Source organism: Equus asinus, chromosome 14 (genome assembly GCF_041296235.1).
Source record: "Equus asinus isolate D_3611 breed Donkey chromosome 14, EquAss-T2T_v2, whole genome shotgun sequence".
Classification (NCBI taxonomy): Eukaryota; Metazoa; Chordata; class Mammalia; order Perissodactyla; family Equidae; genus Equus; species Equus asinus.
In genome coordinates this window covers 4,507,932-4,530,979 of record NC_091803.1, presented here as the reverse complement: position 1 = coordinate 4,530,979, position 23,048 = coordinate 4,507,932, and the positions used below count along the sequence as shown (strand labels likewise).

Sequence of the window (23,048 nt, the reverse complement as noted above, 5' to 3'; positions counted from 1 at the left end):
TGTAGAAATTGAAACAATTCAGATAAAACTAAAGTATAACGTCACCAGATTCTCCCTCCTCAGGGATTTCCAGAGGAACTGTTGTTATCAGCTCGGCATATATCCTTCCAGATCTTTTTCTTTGAATTTGTGTGTGTGTGTGTATGAGCGTGCACATGTGTGAGTACATATATATGCATTTATAATTGGTTATGTTTATGTTTGCTTTGATTTTTTTTTTTAAATAAGTAAAATCACTCTCTGTATGTATTATTTTGCAAGTGTTCTTCACTTAATGACATTTCTTGGTGAGCTTTCCATTTCGGTAGGTGGTGAGCTGCCTCTTTCTGGGAGAGGAATTGGGGAGTATTTAATAGAGCAGATAAGTAGTAGTTTACTTAACTATTCTGTTAGGGACAAAATTTAGAATGTCTCCAATTTTTTTCTTTTTATGTTATAAGCAACGTGGTGGTGAATATCCTGTATAGGCCCCATTTAGGTACATAAAGGTTTGTAGACTAGATATGGAAAAGTGGTATTGATACATCATAAGGATATACATTTTTTATTTTAATAAATAATGCCAAATTGCTCTTCTAAATTCACCAGCAGTGAATGGCAGTGTAAGAGTTTTCCCACATCCTTATCAATGTTTGATATCATCTAACTAGAAAATTTGTCAGTCTTATGGGGGGGAAAAAATCTTGTTTTAATTTGCATTTTGCTGATTGCTAATGAGATTTAGATTCATTTCATATGTTTATTGGCCATTTTCTCATTCCTCTATTGTGTTGTCATTCTCTCATTATTTCCTATACTATGCAGTAATTTTTGTTTTCGTGGTCTCAGGTGAAATTACAGGCTTCAGTCTCCGAGTGACTGCTTTGATTCTTTAGTGACTGTAGTGTGATCAAATGTTGAGATAAATGTGAAGAATAGGTTTTGTTGGGGAGGGTGTTTTGTTTTTGTTTCTTTCCTATTCTATCTCAGAAGCTCAGTATAAGTACTTATGGAGGCATAGACATAGGAAAGAAATTGAATTATTATTAAAATTTCATTTTTTCTTAGACAAGTAAACCTCAGACATCACGACCCAATCTCATCAAACCAGCTGCCCAGTGGCAAGATCTCAAAAGATTGGGAGAAGAAAGGCCTAAAAAGTCTAGAGCAGCCTTTGAATCAGATAAAAACGGCTATTTTTCAGTGTGTAATAGCTCATTGTTTGATTCTGGGGCACAGGATGATTCTGAGGATGACTACAGTGAATTTCTGGATCTTGGGCCTCCTGGAGTTTCGGAATTCATCAAGCCAAGTGGCCAAACAGAGAGAGAGCCCAAGCCTGGACCAAGTCATAATCAAGCAGCAAATGACGTTGTCAACCCCAGATCAGAGCAGAAAATCATTATCTTGGAAGAAGGTAGCCTTCTTTTTCCAGAAAGCGATCCTTTGGACACTCAGAACCAGTCATCTGAAGACTCAGAGCTGTCATCAAACCTCGGAGAAGCGACTTCTGTCCTCGATGATCAGGCCATCGAAGAAGACTGCTGGTTAGACCATCCTTACTTCCAGTCCCTGAACCAGCAGCCCCATGAGATAACAAACCAGGTTGTTCCTCAGGAGCGGCAGCCTGAAGCAGAGCTGCGCCCGTTGTTGTATCAGCATGAGCCTCCAGGGCCAGCTTTTCCAAGGCCGGCTTTTCCAAGACCAGAACCCCAGCAGGATGGGATTCCAGGCCCTTCTTCTCCTCAGCCTGCCCATCCTCTAGGCGAGCTCGAAGACCAGCAGTTAGCAATAGATGATGAAGAGCCAGGTCCAGCCTTTCCACTGCGAGGATCTCAGGAACCCAATTTGGAAAACCTTTGGGGGCAAGAAGCTACTGAAGTAGATCAAGAACTTGTTGCACTATTAGTGAAAGAAACAGTAAGTTTTGTTTTATTAAGTAAATAGTTATAAAAGCTGAATATTTTGAGTTTTCTTTTATTGCAAAAACATTATTTGTGTGTGTGGACTTCATTTTCCTAAGGGCTATATAGCTAGATAGATAGACTAGAAGGAGAGAAACTCTGAAGACGTGAAAGTTGAATCAGGATTCCTTAATCCATCCTTAACTCCCCAGCAAGTCCTTTGGGATTCCAGCTGCAGATCATGGGTGCTCTGGTGCTAAGCAGTCCCCTCACTTTTTAAAAAGTTAACTCCACATTCAAACCCTTAAAGCAGATCCACCTAGAGCTACACTGTCCATTGTGGTAGCCTCATGTGGTTGTTTAAATTTAAATGTCTTACAATTTAAAATGTAAAAATTCCATTTTTAAATTTTCCGTTTTTTTTTTTTTACAGATTTTATTTTTTCCTTTTTCTCCCCAAAGCCCCCCAGTACATAGCTGTATATTCTTCGTTGTGGGTCCTTCTAGTTGTGGCATGTGGGATGCTGCCTCAGCATGGTTTGATGAGCAGTGCCATGTCCGCGCCCAGGATTCGAACCAACGAAACACTGGGCCGCCTTCAGCGGAGCACACGAACTTAACCACTCGGCCACGGGGCCAGCCCCAAATTTTCCATTTTTAAGTGACTGTCTGGCACAAGTCACATTTTTAGGTGCTCACTAGCCACATGGGGCTGAAGTACTGCCGTATGGGAAAGCACAGAGGAGAACATTTCCATTACTGTACAAAGTTTTATTGGACAGCACTCATCTGCAAAGTAATGCAGGTCTTTATGTCCTGGCTTGGCTGCTGTTTGCCTTTAAATAGTCTCTGAACCCTTCTTGCCCTGGGTTGTCTTCACCTGGCCCACTAGGTCGTGTGCTTCTTGAAGGTAGGCACTAGGTGGCGCTTTGTTCATCTTTGGACTCCCTCTGCCTGGGCAGAGATGTTCGATATTAATTGAAAGAATGAAGAATAATCATGCAGAAGGAGGGCAGAGGACCAGGTGATCTCTAGGGACCTTTCTAGGTCTGTATTCTACGGAGGCAGATAAATCTGGGCACTTCATGTAGAGTTTAAGCTGGACACAAACCTGTTTTACAGCCCTTTTCCAGTCTTTAGTTATTTTATATACTTTTTTTTTTTTTTGAAGATTGGCAACAGATATTAGCTCAGGGTCAGTCTTCCTCTTTTTTTTTTTTTCTCCCCAAAGCCCCAGTACGTAGTTTTATATCCTAGTTGTAAGTCATTCTAGTTCTATGTGAGATGCCACCACAGTGTGGCTTCATGAGTGGTATGTAGGTCTGACCCAGGTTCTGAACCGGCGAACCCCTGTCTGCCAAAGCGGAGTGTGGTAACTTAACCACTCAGCCGTGGGGCTGGCCCCTTATATACTTTCTTGCCATCTGGTTTTTATTGCAATTTGAAACCCTTTAGTGATGAAATATAATGTTTTTAATTCCTTTCCAGGAAGCAAGATTTCCAGATGTAGCAAATGGGTATATTGAGGAAATAATTCATTTGAAGAATTATTATGATTTGAATGTGTAAGTATACCACCATGTCTTTTTTCTTTCTTTTTTTTATTGTGGTAAAATATACATAACGTACAAGTTTACCATGTTAATCATTTTTATTTGTGCAGTTCCGTGGCATTAAATATACTCACATTTTTGCACAGCCATTACAACCATCCATCTCCATGATTTTTCATCTTCCCAAATGTAAACTTTGTCCCCATTAAACACTAACTCACCATACAACCCCCCGCCCCTGGAAACCGCCATTGTACTTTCTGTCTCTATGAATGTGACTACAGTATTTGTCCTTTTCTGACTGATGTATTTCACTTAGCATATGTCGTTTTTTTTTAAAGATTTTATTTTTCCTTTTTCTCCCCAAAGCCCCCCAGTACATAGTTGTGTATTTTTAGTTGTGGGTCCTTGTAGTTGTGGCATGTGGGACACCGCCTCAGCATGGCCCGATGAGCAGTGTCATGTCCACGCCCAAGATCCAAACCGGCGAAACCCTGGGCCACCAAAGCGGAGCCCGCGAACTTAACCGCTCAGCCACGGGGCAGCCCAGCATATGTCTTTTTTTAATGATTGTGTTGAGAGTTCTAATTTTAGTCTTATACTCTTTGTTTCTGGGATCTTATAGAATCCTGCATGGTTATGGAATTAAGATGTTTAGTTAATTCTGAGCATTGATACTACCTATGTTTTGATCAGGATGTTAAAAGATATTTTCTTCCCTATATTTGTAACAGAAAGTGTTCTGCAACCACTCTGCCTGTTTGGAGAAATGTATGGAAGTGTTTCTTTAGTTTTTATTATAAAAATCATAAATATGTTTTTTAAAAATTGTGTCCCAAAGAATACAAAATGAAACATAAGTCTCTTCCTCTTATACTCTTTCCCCTCCTAGTCTGCAGAGGTGAAATAGTTGTAAATTTGTGAAGAACAGTAGAGTATTGAAATTAATCAGATTTTCAATTAATTAATACAGATTGTTTTAATTAAATGAAAGAGGTCATATCCTAAACCTCTGTCCTCAAAAATTGTATCCTCTACTTGGCTACTCAGTCAAGGGTGCAAATGGGAGCTAAACCCTGCCATGACGAAGAGGGAAGGGCCCCCTTTCCCAGATCAGCCTGGAGGAGGTATTCTAATTCGTACAGACACTGTTAGTGCCCACAGCAGCCTTGTCTGTCCCCCTTGGTCCAGAGGCAGCCACTGTTTCAGGTTTTAAATGAGGATCGAATCAAGGATTCCTAATGTATGTATTTGTTTCTCTCTAGCTTCTTAATCTAGAACAGTCCCCCACTTACTTTTTTTTACTGTCACTGATTTTTTCCCCCCAATATTTTTTAACATAAAAAATTGAAAGACTGGGGCTGCCCCAGTGGCCTAGTGGTTAAGTTTGGCACACCCCACTTCTTCAGCCTGGGTTCGATTCCCAGATGCAGACCTACACCACTCATCTGTCAGTGGCCATGCTGTGACAGCAGCTCACATACAAAAAGAGGAAGATTAGCAGTGGATGTTAGCTCAGGTGAATCTTCCTCAGGAAAAAAAAAAAAAGTTGAAAGACTGTACAATGAGCACCCATATAGCCACCACCTAGATTATTATCTGGCATTCTGTTATAAGGAAGATTTTACCTTTTTACTTCCTCTTGCTGTTTCTTTTTTTTTTTAATCACTGTGGACATAAAGGTTTTGTATAAGTGGTGTTCTATCAGTTAAAGTCATTTTTCTTTTCAATGCTGAATTATCCTAAATTTGACCAGTAGGAGCCTCTTAAGATGCGTGTGTGTCTTTTTGGCATGACCTCGTTAATTTGAGCACTTCCTTGCTTTCTAATATACCAAGTTGCCCCAGGCTTACTTGGAACTTCTCTGCCCCAAATCTGGAATCTGTCATTTCTCCAAAAAGTTTTATTTTAATATTTCATTTAGCATTTTTCATTTTTCAGTGGGAGACTGACTGCCTGGGTACTTAATCTTCCGAACTGCAGGAAAAGCAAGCCATTTTGTTATTTTACATGCCATTTATTTACTCTTCTCAAGCCTTCCCTCCATATTCGGGATTTGTGTGTGACTTTTGAAACCTTTTTTGTTGTGGACTATAATACACATACAGAAAAATGTACAAAAAGATATACAGCTTAATAATTTATCATAAATCAAACATTCGTGTAACAGCCACCTAGAAATCTTCAAAAAATACAACATTGCCCCCATCTTTGAACACTTTATGAAGATTTTATGTAGTCTTCATTCTTGTGTGACTGGCTTCTTTCACTCAGCATTATGTTTGTGAGGTTCGTCCATGCTGGGTATAAGTACATTCAGGCATTTTCATTGCTGGGCCGTATTCCGTTTATATCGAAATACTGTGATTACATTTTCCCTCTACTTTTGATGGACATTTGGGTTCTTTCCACGTTTGGCTGTCACAGATAAAGCAGCCATGAGGGTGCTTCTGCGGGCCTCCTGAGCGCCAGTCTTCACCAGTTTGGGCTGCTTCACCGTCCTGTGGAGGTAATCCTCTGGATACCTTCCAGCAGAAATTGTTTGTTTTGTTTTTTTATTTTTGGTCTTGTTTCTCATTTGAGAGGATTGGTCTGCCATTACTAAAAGTGCAAGTGCTATTTTATTCTAAGCTTTTAAAGTAATTTTTTTTGAGTATGTAAACAACATGACATTAGCTACATTATTTTTAATTAATAAACTTAATGTGTAGAGCAGTTTTAGATTCACAGCAAAATTAAGCAGAAGTAACTACCTTTTTACAATGAAAAATATCTCCTAGACTTTCACTCAAATAAAAAACAACAGATTTTATTTTTATGTACCCTTTTAGTTCTTCTTAAAATGAAAACATAATTTTTTCATCAGGTAAATACAATTTTGGGTGTCTCGTTTATGAAATAATGTTAAGTAAAAAGTGTTTTCCCTTTTTTTTCTTCATGGTGTTAATAATGGTCACCTTTAATAACAGTTATTCTATTGAATTTTCCTCTTTGTTAAATACTTTGTTCGTAGTTTTCACTAGTGTTCTGATGAGCATTATTCTACCTATACCCTTTTCCTTTTTTTTTTATTATATATCACATCCTGAAGCCTTAAAATTTAAAATTTGGAGTCGAGGATTATAAATCCATGGTCCTGGAAACACATTCCAAAGAGCTTTCCAGTGGAGTTATACCAGTTGATGTTGGAGATGTGTGTGAATTGCTTTAATAATTCCTCAGCAGTATTGAGGAGTAGTGATGTTTTTGTTAACTAGGCATAGAGTAATCTAATATTTTAGGTAACATTTCTTTGATAATTGGCTATGTGGCGTTTTTCATGTTTGTTTACTAACTGTATTTCCTTCCTATGTAAATTGTTTACTCCTTCTCTTTTCTCCTTGAGTTCCTTTCTTTTAAATGTTTTCCTGATTATAAAACATAGTACTTGTTTGTTCATTTTAGAAAATATAAATGATAAAGTATAAACCTTGCACATTTAGTTACAAAATACGATTTGAATAGGAAATACCAAGGCTAAATATTTTTGAATAATTTATAGTAAACATTAAAGTAACCCTTCAGAAATTTAGTATACTTTGTTTCCGTGTCATTCTGCAGGTGAACATATTATTTTTTAAAAATGTCTGCAAGATTAGTTGTCTGTAAAATATCAGTAAAATGTGATCAAATTGACAGATTCTGTGGTGATTCTGTTTTCCTACCTCCCGAGTCTCATATATATCCTTTTCTCTAGGAACTCACTGACTCTCTGCCTTTTGCATCACTCAGAAGTAAATATTCATTCTTTTTTTTTTTAAAGATTTTATTTTTTCCTTTTTCTCCCCAAAGCCCCCCGTACATAGTTGTATATTCTTCATTGTGGGTCCTTCTAGTTGTGGCATGTGGGACGCTGCCTCAGCGTGGTTTGATGAGCAGTGCCATGTCCGTACCCAGGATTCGAACCAACGAAACACTGGGCCGCCTGCAGCGGAGCGCGCGAACTTAACCACTCGGCCACGGGGCCAGCCCCGTAAATATTCATTCTTAAACACAGAAAAATCCTTGTGAATGTACAGTAATTGTATTGCATCTTTTATACCGTCTGATGTTCCTGACACCACTTTCCTTGTGTCCCCGGACTCTGGCACTAAGTTAATTCCCACAGCTAAGCTAAATGTTGTTAACGTAGAGCCAAAAGCAGGCCTGGAGCAGAGCTGAGCAGGCTGGGAGTTTGCGTAGCTGACTCAATCACCTTATGTGCAGTCTTTAAATCACCTGTGGCCGTAACCAGCTGGTCACGTTAGCAGGAGGGGCCTGCCCACCAGAGAAGCTCCTGTGATGGTACTCTGTCGTGAATTGGCTAAGACTTTTCAGTCATCTCTGGTGCAACTTAAATTGGATCAAGGCACCACAACTATCTAAAGAATAAAAGCTTGGAATACTCACCTTGTGTGCTTGGAAGAGTGCTTTCTGGAGCCCCTTTAGCTTGTCGGGTCAGATCAAGCGTGAAATGATGTAACCAGGTGGGGCGAGGTGAATTCAGACGAGCCTCCCACTGCCTTTGCCCCAGACTGTAAGTTTTAATGTATTGGGTTGTAGCTTATTTCTGTAGAGGGGAACTTTGTCCATAATTGCATGTGCCACTGAATGTCATTTAACCTCTGGGAAAGTTCTCCTGGTACGGGTAGAGAAGGTACTAAAATAGCAATGGGGGACCGGCCCTGTGGGCGAGTGGTTAAGTTCGAACACTCCGCTTCAGCGGCCCAGGGTTTTCTCAGTTCGAATCCTGGGTGCGGACATGACACCACTCATCAGACCATGCTGAGGCGGTGTCCCACATGCCACAACTAGAAGGACCCACAACTAAAAATGGACAACTATGTACCGGCGGGCTTTGGGAGAGAAAGGAAAAATTAAAAAAAAAAATCTTTAAAGTAGCAATGAATTTTGACAGTTGAAAGTGAGAGCCTCTGATTTCTGCCATGCGGAATTCCACATCTTGCAGCATTTCAATGTGTGAGGTTCTTAACATTGTTGAAAATACAGAAGGAATTGGTAAGAAGAGAACCCCTAAAATGTGGGGGTTTTTCCAGAAATTATCCCCACTATTCTACTTCTGTATCATTATACTGTAGTTCTGTATCATGTACTTTAGAAAATACAAAAAAATAGAAAATTTTAAAGGGTGAGATTTTTAAAAATAGAACTAGAAGTCAATACTTTCTTCCAGCACTCTAGCAGGTCACCTTCCAGGCACCCCACCTGGAGACCACTGGCTCAACTCATGGTTGGCCATTCTGTCAAAGAAAATTCTTTACTATTTGACCTTTTTATCTTTCTCCAAATTCCTGGTATCTGGCAGTTTGTTGGCTGTGGTAGCCACACTTAGCAGAACATTATAAACAGGCAAGTTTTGTAATGGTTTACATTGCACTTGGTTTGTAGTCAGTCCAGGTGTGCATGTGAAAGGAGTTATTGGAACTCCAGGCCTTTCCCCACAGATACTGGATTCTTCTTCTTTTTTTTTTTTTTTTTTTGCTTAGTAAGATTTACCATCAGCTCACATCTGCTGCTAGTCTTCCTCTTTTTGTATGTGAGCCACTGCCACAGCATGGCCACTAACAGACGAGTGGTACAGGTCCATGCCCAGGAACTGACTCCAGGCCGCAGGAACAGAGTGCGCTGATCTAGGCCACTGGGGCTGGCCCAATACTGGATTCTTAATGGTGGCTTATTTTCAGGTCAGCCTTCAAAGATCTGTGTAACCTACAGTGTTGATTAGTTGTACTAGAACAAAGAATCACCGTCAGTGACCGTGGCTTTAAAGAGAGATGTGCTCAGATTTCTTGACTAGGGGCGTCTCTCCTTGCTACAACTATAACGTGGGAAGATGGGATTTTTCCCCTCCGAGTGGGATTTAGAAGCAGTGTAAAAGTAACATTGTGTATAATTATATATACAATTATATATATATAATTGTATACCAGTAGACTGGGCATGGTCGTGAGGAAGAGGAGAGCTTGGAGAAAAGAAGCATTTGGGCCTCCTGGAAGTGGTGGTGAAGAAAATGGTGTTGAGGTGTGCTGACCAGACCTGGAACAGAATGAGGAGGGGGCTTGGCAGTCAGGCCAGTGCTGAGAGTCCTCCGGGGGTTGCAGAAGTGTGTCTCCACATTTTTTTGGTCCCCAAACATTGGCCTCTGGGTGAGAAGAGGAGCTGGAGGAGAGCACTTTTTCTGTCCTCTTCCTGCTGGACCTGTCTTACTGTTAGAGGCTCCAGTATTGACAGTGGACAGGAGAGACCTGGGAAGAAGAGAGGTGAGAGTCATACGTGGGGCATCTACGAAGGGGTGGAGTCATCCTAAGAATCTGCAGGAGCAAGAGAAGGAAGAGGGATGGAGGAGAGGGGGAGCCCCCCTGGCCTTGAGAGCCGAGAAGCTTTCTCGCTTCCGAAGTGGGTCATGCTGCACACCACCCAGGCTGTCCTCGTCACTGGAATCATCCCAAGAGCACACTTGGTTGCCTTACTTGGTGGTTATAGGGTGGAGAACTTTGCTAGTTAACATTCGTTAAATCTGGGTGGTGATACATCCGTGTGTGTCATCTTGCTCTCTATATCCTTACCTTTGAAGTATTTCATAGTAGTGACAAAGACACAGGGCTATGGGTTTGGTACAGAGTCTGTTCTTAAGCAAACATGGTCTGTTCCTTGAGCCTTGCGGTTAGCTAAGTAAACTGAGCAGCACTTAAATCACTCATAGGGATTTATATCACTGTAGGGTTACAAAAAGTCTTAATGAGTTAACATTCTTTTCTGTTCCATTTATTAGCTCTCTTAGAAACCATTTTTAATGGTGAATGTGAATACACACTTTTTCCCACCCCTTATTTGTTACAGTTTTCCTGACAGACGATAGATACTTTCCATCTAAATTCTCCAGTTCTATACAGATCAACCAGTAAAAACTTCAGTGACTTCATTACATTGACACCCAACTAATAGAAAAACTTGAGAGGAGTGTGCATTCATCAGTATGTTTATTGCTTTTTAAACTAGCAAGCAAAAAGAGAAATTCAATATAATAATCTTTCATTTGTCTATTTGTTTTATTTTTCTGATCTGCAAGCATTTTAATTCTTTGATAGGCCAATTGTAATGTGCCACCAGGGACTTTATTTTTTGGACATTGCGTTTGAATCAATGGGCAAGTGTGGGATTTAGAAGCAGTGTAAAAGTAACATCAATTATTTTCGCAGACTTTGTAATTTCCTTCTGGAAAATCCAGATTATCCAAAGAGAGAAGATAGAGTCATTATCAACCCCAGTAGCAGCCTGCTTGCCAGCCAAGATGAGACAAAGGCAAGTGTCGTCCTCGTGTTTTGCAGTCTCTACCTGGAAGTGCCCTGCTCTTTTCGTCTTTATGGGAATATAGTGTGCTTTGTCGGGACACATTTTTAAAGACTGTCCAGGAAAATAGGATTTTAGAATATATTTATACTTCAGTGGGTTTCTGAATGTGAGCAACGTTGAATTCCGTATTTAACTTCTTTTGTTGTAACTCTGTCTTCCCTTTCCCCACAAAGAATTAAACAAATCTTCCATATCTTTAATCCTACAAAGTAAGTTCCTAAAATGAAACAAGATGGGCCAGGGTTCTTTGTATCATTTTAGTGTTTTTTTTTTTAACATTTTAGTGTGAAAATTTTCAAACATAAAGTCCAAAGAATTTTACGTTGATCACCTATATACCCACCATCAATACTAATGAAAGTTAATGTTTTACCATGTCCACTTTGTCACATATCCATCCCTCTGTCCATTAGCACATCTCTCTTATATTTCATTTCATAACTCACTTCACAGTAAATGCAAAAACATCAATACCCTGCCCCCATAAGTACTTCAGCATGCAGATCATTGTCTAGAGTTCAATATCTGTTTATAATTTCTCTTTTGTTGTGAGATTTATATACAGTGCAAACACACCTGTGTAGCCAAATCCCATATCAAGATATAAAGTTGGATTTTTAAAAATCTTAATTATTGTCCTCATTTGTGATCCAAACTAGCATTCAGTGTGCTCAGTGGTTGAAGGAAAGACTAGTTCAGAGCTGCTTCTTTGGGGTCTATTGCTCATTCCTTCTACTCCCCACAAATTCTTTTGACTGTCTCTCTCACATGATCTGTAGCAGGAAAAAAAATCAGTTTTTTCTAAACATTTTGTGGAAAGAAGTAGCCTAAAAGATTGGGTTCAAATCCCCAGGCATACTTTTTTACTAGTTCTAACTAGTAAAACTAGCCTTCAGACTCTAGACAGCTTGTTTAGCCTTCCTGAATCACCATTTCTTCACCCTATTCAAGGCTGATAACATCTCTGTAGAGTAATTATGAGTACAAGTGAGGTTATTCTATTCTGTAATAACCAGTTCTTCAGATGGTTTCCCCTTCAAGGGGAGTTCACCATATGGCCTCTCATGTTGTCCCTCTCTCTCGTTTCAGTTGCCTAAAATAGACTTTTTTGACTACTCTAAATTGGCTCCTCTTGACCAGCGCTGCTTCATCCAAGCTGCTGACCTCCTGATGGCCGACTTCAAGATGCTCAGCAGTCAGGACATCAAGTGGGCCCTGCATGAGCTCAAAGGACACTATGCAATCACCCGAAAGGTGCTGTACTTGGTCTTCCTGGTGGGGACACAGCTCTTGACTGCTTCTTCCCGTGATAACAGAGTGAAGAGTTCAGTTTGCGGAAATTGGGATGGTTTATGATGGCAGGGAGTTAAGGGGTTGGTCAGGGTGAAGATAGATAGACAGAGGTGTTTGCCGATCAGGAAGTACTGAGTGAAGCCAAACAATAGATGAGAAGCAGCGAAGTTCTGGTTTGACCATAAAGACGTGGAGGGTGATGAATTTTACTGTGGAGTGCAGGATGTCTAGACGTTGAAGGATACATTCCAGTGCTGCTCCTCCCTGATTGGCTTCCTGGGAGGAAAGCACACACTCCTCCCCAGGGTGGCCCAGTTCTCGATTACTTGAGGCAGAGTCTATGAAGAGCCCGGGAGCTCAGCGCTGTCCACTGAGTGGTGGTTTGCCTCAGAAGAGAGTGGGCAGCTCCTGCAAGCTCCCAATGTTTTTTCCCCAGGGTCCCTAACTAAGATTCCCCTTAAGGGCCCTGTTTCAAGGCTTAGGAGGGTGCTGGTCCCTAGTGGGTAATGGAACGTGCCTTGTTTAGTGAAGCCCGCCGCATGGGGCTGTTTCACGGTCAGCCAGGACAGAAGAGTGAGCACCAGCAGGTGCTTGGCTTGCTCCTCTTCCTCTCTCCTGCTGCCGCTAAATCCATTTCTCCCGCTGAAGTTCTTGTGATTCCCAGCAAACACTGTGCTGTTTCTCCAAAAGACGAACAAATGTGGACTTATTTTAGTGGTGAAAACATCTACTGGGTCTCACCTGAAGGAAGGTGAACTCCAGGTGAATGTGGCCTCATGCTGAGTCGAGGCCCCTTCCACCTTTAGATTGCCAAGAAAATCCAGGCAACTGTCAACAAACTCCTAATTGTAGGTTAATTTTAGGTAAAATTATTCTGAAGGAAACACAGTCAGTGCTTTCTATTTCTGAATCTCATTCCCCCTGCTAAATAGGGAATGCCTGTACCATCGTTGAAAACTGCACAAGCCTCCCCCGAAGACAGTGACCGCAAGACAGAAAGGGCTCTTCCGTCTTGAGGCCCTGCCTGGCGTCTTCACTGCTGATGAAGAGTAAAAGGGCAGCAGCAGGAGACAGTTCCTTGGTCTGGGGGTGGGTTGGTCCCCGTTAGTAATGTCCCTGCCACTCTCCTGGGACCAGTAAAAGGAACTTCGCTAGCAGATGCTTCTCCCAGCTGAAGGTCTGATTACGTTACAACCCACTTGTTATTTGGGTGGGAAGTTGTAGGATTTGTGGTCCAGTTTTCCTTGTTCATACCTTCCTTATCCCTTTCCTCGTCTTTCTGGCCCTTTATATTTTTTATGGTGTCTCCTTGTTTTGAGTGGGTAGTTTGATTTACAGGGTTTTGAAATGGGGTGGGTTGGGCTGTTTGAATGAAAGTGTTCTGTTTTGCAGAAGCTAAAACCTGATGCACGCAATTAGAACTTAGAACTTCACCCTGCTGTGTGCAAATGGTGCACGAGTTCTGCCCTGCAGAACGTGATGCTCCTGTGGACGGGGATGTGGAAACGTGGCGAGATGCATTCTAGTTACAGCAATCGCACGTCTTCCCTGTGCTGCTCCCCTAACAGGATGATAGCTTAGGCGAAGCATGTTCACTCTGAAGACAGAGTCCCACTTCCCTGGATTTCTTGTTCACTTTTAGACATCAAACACTTAGAAAAATGGAGATGGTGTTGTAATGAGCCCCAGCTCCCCTGTCACTCAGCAGCAGTAGTTATCAGCTCCTGCCCATTCTTGTTTCACCTCCTCTCCTACTCGCTTCCCCCTCCGAGGCTGGGGGGAAGCAAATTCCAAGGATCATTGCATTTTCTTTTCATCTATAACTGTTTCAGTGTTTACCTTTAAAAGGTAAAGAAACTTTCTCGAAAAACATAATCAGAATACTATTATCATACCTTAAAAATGAGCATCATTAGATATCTGGTCAGTGTTCAGATTTCTCTTAATGTGTCAGATGTCTTTTTAACAGCTTGTTTGGTCATATTGGGTTCTAAGTAAAATCTCTTTAATCTCTTAAAGTCTTGCTTCTCCCTCCCTCTTTATTTTTTCTTGCTGCTTATTTGTTGAAAAAATGGATTGTTTATTCTACAGGTTTTGACAATCTAGATTTTTGTGACTGCCCTATGTGGTGTCATTAACCGATGTTCTATCCCCTATATTTCCTATAAACTGATGGTTAGATCTAGAATCTTTATCAAACTCAGGTTTGATTTTTTTTTTTCCCCTTGAATTTTAGTTCCAGTTTTGCCACTTCTCACTCTGTGACTTTGAGCAAGTGTCTTAAACTTGCAGAGCTTCACTTGTCTTTCAGTGAGTGCCTTACACAGCTCTTATGAAAATTAGATGAGATAGCGGCATACGGTGAGCCCGTGCACAGTGCTCACATATACCAGGTTTCACTCCCATCCCCTCACACTTCGTTCTACATGCTACAGAACAATCTTCAAGTCTTTGTATTTAAAAATTACTCTGTAGCTGCCTCACAGTACTATCTTCAGAGTCAGTCCTTAGCATACTATTACAAGAGCCTTCTGCGATTGGTCTTCCGTGGGACAGGGGCACTGAAGTCACGCTAGAGAGGCCTGTGACGTGAAGGGACTGCTCCGGTTTGTTCCCAGCCTCTGGACTAGAGACCCAGAGCGTGAGAAGACATCACCTGCCTGTGTGTGCAGTTGTAAATATTAACATATTTAACGCTTTTAGGGGTGTATCCAGTGGGTAGGCTTCCTGGAGACCCCAGTGCAGCTGCAGTAGTGTCTTCTGCTGGTGAAGCTCTGTAGGGACAAAGGTGCCATCAGCGCTATTTTTAATGAATAACTTCTAACCTGGAGGGAACAGGTAATCCTTAAAACTCACGGCAGGAACCACTTCTTGAAATGAATGTTATTTTTAGCAAAGTAGTTCATTTCTAGTTTAAAAAATGAAATAGTGCTAAAATGCTTATTTATAATTTTTTTAAAAGACAGGCTGAAGCCCCCTTCTTCAATCTCTTCCTCTACTCTCCAGAGGTAACTCTCAACTCTTCTATTTTTTTTCTGATATTTACATTTATGAACTTATGCCTCATCCATCAGTTTTAGAAATTATTTTGGTTTTCTCTTATGGTAGATGAGGATTCTAGATCTTACACACACACACACACACACACACACACACACACACACACACATACATACATCTTTTCGATATATACATAGTTTCTTTTAAATCTCTTTTCAGAGTTTTCATTATCATGACTATGGAAATGTTCACTGTTAGGGTAAGTAATGTACTATGATAATGTTGCCTTTCTTGAATTTGCTATTTTTCAAAGTTAAAAGTATTTGCCTGTTTTTTCATTTACTTTGGTTTCTTTGTTGGTTTGGTTTGATTTGGTTTTGGTTTTTGGCTCTGTGGCTAAGTCTTTCACACCTGACAGCCCTGAAACACGCTTCTCGTTACAGTTTTGCCTGTTGTCAAACCTGTCAATTAGTCCTCAGTTCATTTTATTTCTCCGGAGCCCTCCTTCCTCCTCCAGTCTGTTCTGATTGTTCTCTGCGCCTGCTGCATAGCCGTCATCATGGAAAGTCCCTTTGCCTTTGGACAAAGATTCATCCTCTGTATTCTAGATCCTGATGACTTCCCGTATCTTGGTTCACACACTAAAACTTGACTGAGAGTTCCCCTGGGTTGAAAATTATTTCCCCTCGAAATTTTTGTCAGTAATTCTGCCACAGATGTGACTACCTCTTTCATTCAGACAATTTGTTGTATGACTGCCACGGGGCACACTCTGGGAATGTTGTGGTGGACTGTACAAGGTCCCTTCCCTTGTGGAGCTTAATACTAGTGGACAGGGCCATCTTTTTTAACGCATCCTTTAACTTCTCTTCTCTAACATTCTGAGGGTCTTCACTCCACAGGCTTCCTCGGTTTCTCCCCCTGCATGCTTTACTGGTCGCCTCTGTCTCTATATAGGTGACATGTCCCCGTCTCTGGACCTGACCTCTCCCCAGGCACCACTGGGAGTCTCTGTCCACTCCTCAGCTTTTATGTCATCAAATGCCCATTGTAGTGTTTTTAGGTCATTCCTTAAAGGAACTTTAGCTGTTGTCACAGATGTCCTAAAAATCTTACCAGACTATGCTCTTGATTCTCAGAACTAATACCTTGGGTAGGTATTTGGTTTGTAAGCTGGAGGGAGAAATGCCAGATAACAGCAAAAGGAAAACTCATTTTTCGACGTCTCTTGTTCCTCTGTGCTGTGTGTAGGTTTTTTGAGTACTCACTCCGTGGTAGTTACCAGCTAGACCCTGAGCCCTTGGTGGAACCCGGATTAGCTTCCTTCCAAAGAATTTTGGTCTGTTTGAGGAGATTAAAATAAAGAGATTAAAACAGTGTGATGAGTGTTATAAAAGAGTGAATAAAGGTGTATGAGAGCACCAGGAAAGAACTGAAGAAGGTGTCATCAGAACAGGGTCTCAAAGGAAAGATGTTTTCACTGGAGGAACGATAATGTGCAAAAGCAAAGAGGCAAGGAAAAGTAACCTGTGTCTTTGGAACGTAGAGGTGTGAATTGTAACTGGCAGCCGTTGAAAGGAAGGAGTTCTGATTCCATAATCGAATTCTATCTGGGCTACTTAACTAGACCTTTAGTCCATGCTAAGATAAGTGATGACTATTAATGTATCTATTAAAGTAAGATTTAGGAGTTTGCTTTTAATTTGTAGACATTTTGTTTTAAGATACAGTTTCCTGACAAATACCGATTTGTGTTTATGAATATGGATTTCTTCCTGCTAACTAGAAACAGTATTTAAGTGGGACCAAGGTCATGACCCGGTTGATGTCCAGTCAGGAGTCTGCATTTTTGTGGCAGTGTGGTGTGGTTGAAAACCTAGTGGACAACCAGTTATGAGCTCTGGGTTCACATTCCAGTTTCATTAGTTGCCGATAAATGGCATCTATGCTTACTTACCTCATTTATAAAATGCAAATTATATACCTGTCCTGCCTTCTTTCCTGAGTTTTTGCAGATAGCCCTGGTTCAAGGGTGGCATATTTGCCTTTAGGTAAAACTTGGTAGAAATTAGTAATCTTGAGCTGAGTACAAACATCTGGCTGTAAGATTAATGCCTAGGGGTTTGTGGGGAGCACCGTGGGTAGTGGGAATTCCAGAAAGAAGAAACAGAAAGCAAGAGAGGAGGACACTGATCAGGGAGATAGAAAGGTAGCAAGATGACTTTTGCCAGCTCTTGATGGGGTTTCACTGCATCTGTCTGTGAGGGCAAAGTGAAATCAAAGAGAGGAGCTTTCATCAGAGACTGGCCTGAGTTCAAATCCTAGCTTTAATTAAGGTTTGACTGGGAGCAGGTTTCTTCTCCTCTCTAAGCCTTGTTTCTCTCTACTGTAAAGTAAGTGATGCCTCCCTCAGAGGATTATTGTGAGAATTAAGTGAGATAAGGAGTAGAAAGGTCCGTGTGTGGTGCTTAGCTCATAGGAGGGATGTGTAGCAAATGGTGATTCCCTTCTGAAGCCCAAACCTAGGAGCTTTGAAAGGGGAAGGGGTGGGAGACAGAGTAAGTTGAAAAGGTGATCCTTCCCTCTTCTGTGGCTGAAATACTTGTTTTCTTTTGTTATCATTTTACCCCACAGATAGACAGCTGTTTCTCTGAGATAAACAGATTCAGAATGTGAATCTTTCTGAATTCAGGTGCTTTGAAAGAGAGGGCCTCCCTGGGCATGTGACATTTCATCACCAACCTAAGTGTTAGATAAGTAGGAGTTCGGTAAGGGGGTCATGGGAGATGGTGGTGTCATTTCCTGGGATGGGGAATACTACAGAAGAGCTAATTTGGAGGGAAAGGATCATGAATTCAGGATAGGAAATGTTGAATTGCCAACATGAGACATCCAAGTAAAAATAATTCATTGGTTGAGCCAGCCCTGGTAGTCTAGTGGTTAAGATTTGGCACTTTCACCACCAGCCCTGGGTCATTTCCTGGTCCTGGAACCACACCACCTGTCTATCAGATGTCATACTGTGGCAGTGGTGGCTCACATGGAGAACTAAACTAACAACTAGGATATACAACCATGCACTGAAGCTTTAAAAAAAAATTCATTGGGTGGTTGAATGGGCAAAAAAGGTGGGAAATATGGAGTAGAGTCGGGATTTTGAGAGTCATCAGCCTATGGAAGTAACCTCACAGCCTGGTGAGGTACCCAGAGAGACTGTCGGGTGAGAAGAGAGCCAAAGCTGCCTTGAGGTGTTCCAAGGTGTGACGTTGAGGAGGGTAGTGGAGAACGAGCAGGCAGAGAGAGAGAGAGGAAGCAGGAAGTCAGGAGACTGGAGCAGTCAGCATTGTTAACACTGCTGAGAAGTCAAGTAAGACAAGGACTGGTGTGGAGGCAGCCCCATGTGAGGAAGTGGATTAGCAAGAGAGAAGGTGGGGTTTAGTGTCACATGGGAGGGAGGTGGTGGAAAGCTCATGGGCGTTGAGGAGATGAAATGTTGGACAGACAGCTCCTTTGATAAGTTTGGCTACAAAGAGGAGGAAGAAAAAAGGGGGCTGGTAGCTGAGAGGGGAAGGAGGCCAAGAGAGGAAGCGTTTTCTTTTTTTAAGATGAGAAAGACTCAAGCACATCTAAATGCCAATTGTAAAGACCTGAAAAGGGGAGAAGCTGAAGGTGTGGAAGAAAGGGGATTGTCACTGGCATAAGAATTTTGTCCTCCAGTGTGCAGTACAAAGTGGGGTAGCGGTGAAAGCCACAAGGAGTCTGGGGAAGTGGAAGAAGGTGTGTTCACCAGAAAAACACCATGTAGGATACACCCGCAAAATAGAACTGGCCAGCCATTTGTGATGGGATTTAACCTGTGCGTATTCAAGGACAGCTTGAACAGTTTCTCTTTTCTTGTGTCACCCTTTAAATTTGTCAGTAAGCATTTTGGTTCTGCCATTATAGCAGTTTATGAGTCAGAGGAAATGAAAATAATGAAATGCTACCTGTTTATTTTGCCACTACCTATTTCTGGTAAGCCGTGCAGAGAAGACAGCCAAAACTCAGAGTCAGAATGAGATTTGGGGATTGCCTGTGTTTCATGTTCTTGTGGCCCATTTACAGTGTCTCATTTTCCTTTCTCAATTTTTAGGCCTTTTCTGATGCCATTAAAAAATGGCAGGAGCTGTCGCCAGAAACCAGTGGAAAAAGAAAGAAGAGAAAAGAAATGAATCAGTATTCTTACATAGACTTCAAATTTGAACAAGGTAATAGCAAACTGAATGTTGCTTACAGTGTCTGAAGCTGCTGGGCAGAACCGTCCTCTTCCCAAACAGCCCGTAGAGGACGCGGTGGTGCTGCTGACGAGAGAATGCCCCCCCAGACCAGTCCAGGGAGTGGCTCTGACGCGGACTGCTTTGACAGCACATCAGCATTTTCAGAAAGTGGCCACGGTTGTCTTCCTTCTTTCTGCTTAGGATACACCGTGACAGGAAAATTGTGTGCAATGTTAGAGAATTCATGTGTGGAAAAGTGTTGGAGACCCCCTAAGCTTGGGGCAAAAAGTGGTCTTGAGGGTTTGACAAGAATTAGCTTTATCGCTAGTAAAAACTGTCTAGACCAGTGATTATTGCTTACTGCGGAGGGGTCACTTAGACACCTGAGAGAGTGGCTTCTGCACAGGAGAAAACAGCTCACAAAGAGCCACTTGTTTATTTAAAATTCTTTTATTTTTATTGATGAAATAACTGCTGAAAGCTCTTTCAGAGAGGTTACTTCAGGTCTAACCCCCCAAAAGGTAAACTTGTTGAATTTTGCAACAAATTTGATCTGAGTTGCTCGGTTCTAAGAAGAGCATCTACCACAACTTTTCCTATAGTTTCTGTCATAAATAGGACTGTTTTCCTTCCTTTTCTCCTGTTTGTCTTTCTGATTTCAGGAGTGACTAATTGGAAACTCCATGAGATAGCTGAAGAGTTGGAAAATATTTGAATTTCTGGACTCTTCGGAATCCAAAAGAAAACCCCATAGGCTCTGACTCCTCAGGTCCCCAGCTAGTCTGTGGAGCAGTGTTCTCCCAACATGACATTCTCACGTGTCTGTGGCAGAACGAGAACATGGGGATAGTGTGTAGGTGGTTTTTCATTCAACTAAATGTAGGCGCAGTTTAGACTAGGCATCCCTAACACATAGTCCTTCCGTAATTGTTTCTTTGTATCAAGCCAAAGTGTACCTTCCTGCAATTTCTTGCCATGGTTGTAGTTCTTGCCTCTCAAAGGACTCAGAATATGTCCATTGCCGCTTCATCATCCTGACTGCCCTTCTCTTTGTGTCCTTCTCTAGCTTGTCAGTATCTCTGAGAGGCTGAGTATGCAAGGCTAGACAGAGTACTCCAAGTGAGGTCTGCTGTGTGGAGACACCAGCTGGGATTTAGATTCTATCCTTCAATCCATAAGCCTAAGAGTGCATTAGCTTTTAAAATCAAAGTAGGTCTCACCCTTGGCTCACATTCAACCTGGGTCTTTCTACTCACGTGGCTATAAGTCATAAACGACTCTCTCAGTTTTACAGTATCTGACGTTTTTCTCTGTTAACTTCATCTTCTTAGTTCCAGCCCATTGTTTCAGGTATGTCCTTTTATTTTAGATTCTGAATCTTAAATTCCACTTCTTAGATCATCTTTCAGGACACTGAAAGTTAAATACCCTTGATTTACATTAGTAGTTTAATATTTGTGCCTAATACGCTTAGCCTTTCTTGCCAGCAGTTTGTAAGCACAGAGGCTGAGGAGCCTTTGTCTGTTCCAGGAATCCCGTTTTTCCCCTTTTCAGCTGTTTTCCATCCTAAGCACTGCTGTTTGGGCTCTACAGTGCTTGGCTCAGAGAGAGAGATTCTCCCTCCATTGTCCTTTTTATGGCCTGATGAGCTGACCACCACACAGCCTTTCATGAAAAGTCTGGTTAGAATTTGAATATAACCTGAACATCAGTAAAAATACAACGTGTCACCTGTATCAAGGCTCACCAAGAAAAAAAAGAGAAGACACAAATTACCAGTATCAGGAGTGATCGCTCCTCATAGGGGATATCACTGTAGACCCCACAGCGTCCAACGGGGAATACCGTGAACTACTTTACACACAGAAACTTGACAGCTTAGTTGAAGTGGACCAATTCTTCAAAAAACACAAACTACCAAAACTTACCCATACAAAATAGATAGTTTGGATAACCCAGTAGCTTTTCAGGAAAGTGAATTCGTAATTTTAAATCTCCCAAAAAAGAAATCTGTAGCCCCAGTTGGTTTCATTAGAAAATTCTTCCAAACGTTTTTTAGAAGGATCAATGCCAATTCTACACAATCTCTTCCAGAAAATAGAAGAGTAGGAAATACTTCTCAATTTGTTTTCTGAAGCTAGTATTACTCTGATAACAAAACTAGAGAAAGAGAGTACAAAGAAGAAAACTACAGACCAATATCATATAGATGCAAGAATCCTTAACAAAATATTAGCGGATGGAACTTACATGTTTAAATACGTAAGAACGTTTTTTAAATTGTGCACCATGACCAAGTGGGGTGTAGTCCAGGGGTGCAAAGCTGGTTCAATATACAAAAACCAATCAGTATAATCCATCATATTAATAGACTAAAGAAGAAAAATCACATGACCCTATCAGCTGATGCAGAAAAGCATTTAACAATATTTAACACCTCTTCATGATTAAAATTCACAGAAAATTAGACATTGAGAGGAGCTTCCTCAACTTGATAACATCTATAAGAAAACCTGTAGCTAACATCATACTTGATGGTGACTCCTTTCCCCTTAAGATCAGGAACAAGGAAAGGATGTCCTATGTTCACTGCTGTTCAACACAGTCCTGGAAGTTCTAGCGAATGCAATAAAGAAAAGGAAATAAAAGGGACAGACCAGAAAGGAAGGAATAAAACTATCCCTATAAGGAGATGGCATGATTGTCTATAGAGAAAACTCCAAGCAATCTACTCCCAAACTCCTAGAACTAATAATGAGTTCAGTAGGGTTGAGAATATAACATCTACCTACAAAAACCAATTGTATTTCTATATACTAACAGTGTGAGCATGTGGAAATCAAACTTAAAAATACAGTACCATTTATAGTTGCTCCAAAAAACGTTTTAGATACTTAGGTGTAAATCTGACAAAACGTGTACAGAACTTATGAAAACTATAAAATACTGAAGAGAGAAATTAACAATATAAATAAATGGAGACATATACTGTGTACGTGTCTCAACATAGTAAAGATGTATATCCTCCACAAACTGATACACAGGCTTAATTTCTTTCAAAATCCCAGCGAGATTTTTTTGGTAGATATAAGCAAGCTTATCCTGAAATTTATATGGAAAAGCAAGGTACTAGAGTAGCTAAAATAATTTTTAAATAGACTGTTTTCTCACATTTTATTCTTCTATCTGATTTGAAAACTTAGTAGATAGCTACAGTGATTAAGACTGGGTAGTGCTGGCAGAAAGATAGGCACAGATCAGCAGAACAGAATAGAGAACCCAAAGCCGGTTTTCTAAATAGTAAGCTAAAAAATAAAAACTTTTAATTTTAAAAAACTAGTGAGAATGAACAGGAGAAAAAAATAAAAATAAACTATATCAGGAACCTGATACAGTAAACATTGATAAAATCAAAAGAGATTACAAAGAACAGACTTTTATGAGTAAGTAGAAAATCTGTATGGAATAGACAGTTTTCTAGAAAATGTAAATTACCAAATCAACAAGAAATACAAAACCTGAATAGACCAATTACATGACTTGATATTTATCATTCTGTTATCTTTTATACTAAGTGTTACTTACTGTGAATTTGGGTACTACAATTTCAGCTCTTCTGTTTGACATTTTCAAAATAAATAAATTTAAAAACTTACATAAAACAAATATAC

The 23,048-nt window shown here is 40.8% G+C and overlaps 1 protein-coding gene across 2 annotated transcripts in view; it reads left to right on the top strand.

Annotated features, from left to right (window-relative positions):
• RNF216 (ring finger protein 216) overlaps positions 1–23,048 on the top strand; it is a 160,611-nt gene that overhangs the window by 31,817 nt on the left and 105,746 nt on the right. The window contains exons 4-8 of one of the 2 annotated variants that reach the window (XM_044746461.2): positions 1,048–1,899; positions 3,372–3,448; positions 10,675–10,777; positions 11,918–12,082; positions 19,254–19,368. In XM_044746461.2, the coding sequence (XP_044602396.1) occupies positions 1,048–1,899; positions 3,372–3,448; positions 10,675–10,777; positions 11,918–12,082; positions 19,254–19,368 (1,312 nt within the window). The remainder of the gene's footprint in view (positions 1–1,047; positions 1,900–3,371; positions 3,449–10,674; positions 10,778–11,917; positions 12,083–19,253; positions 19,369–23,048) is intronic. The other variant, XM_044746462.2, reaches the window with a different exon arrangement.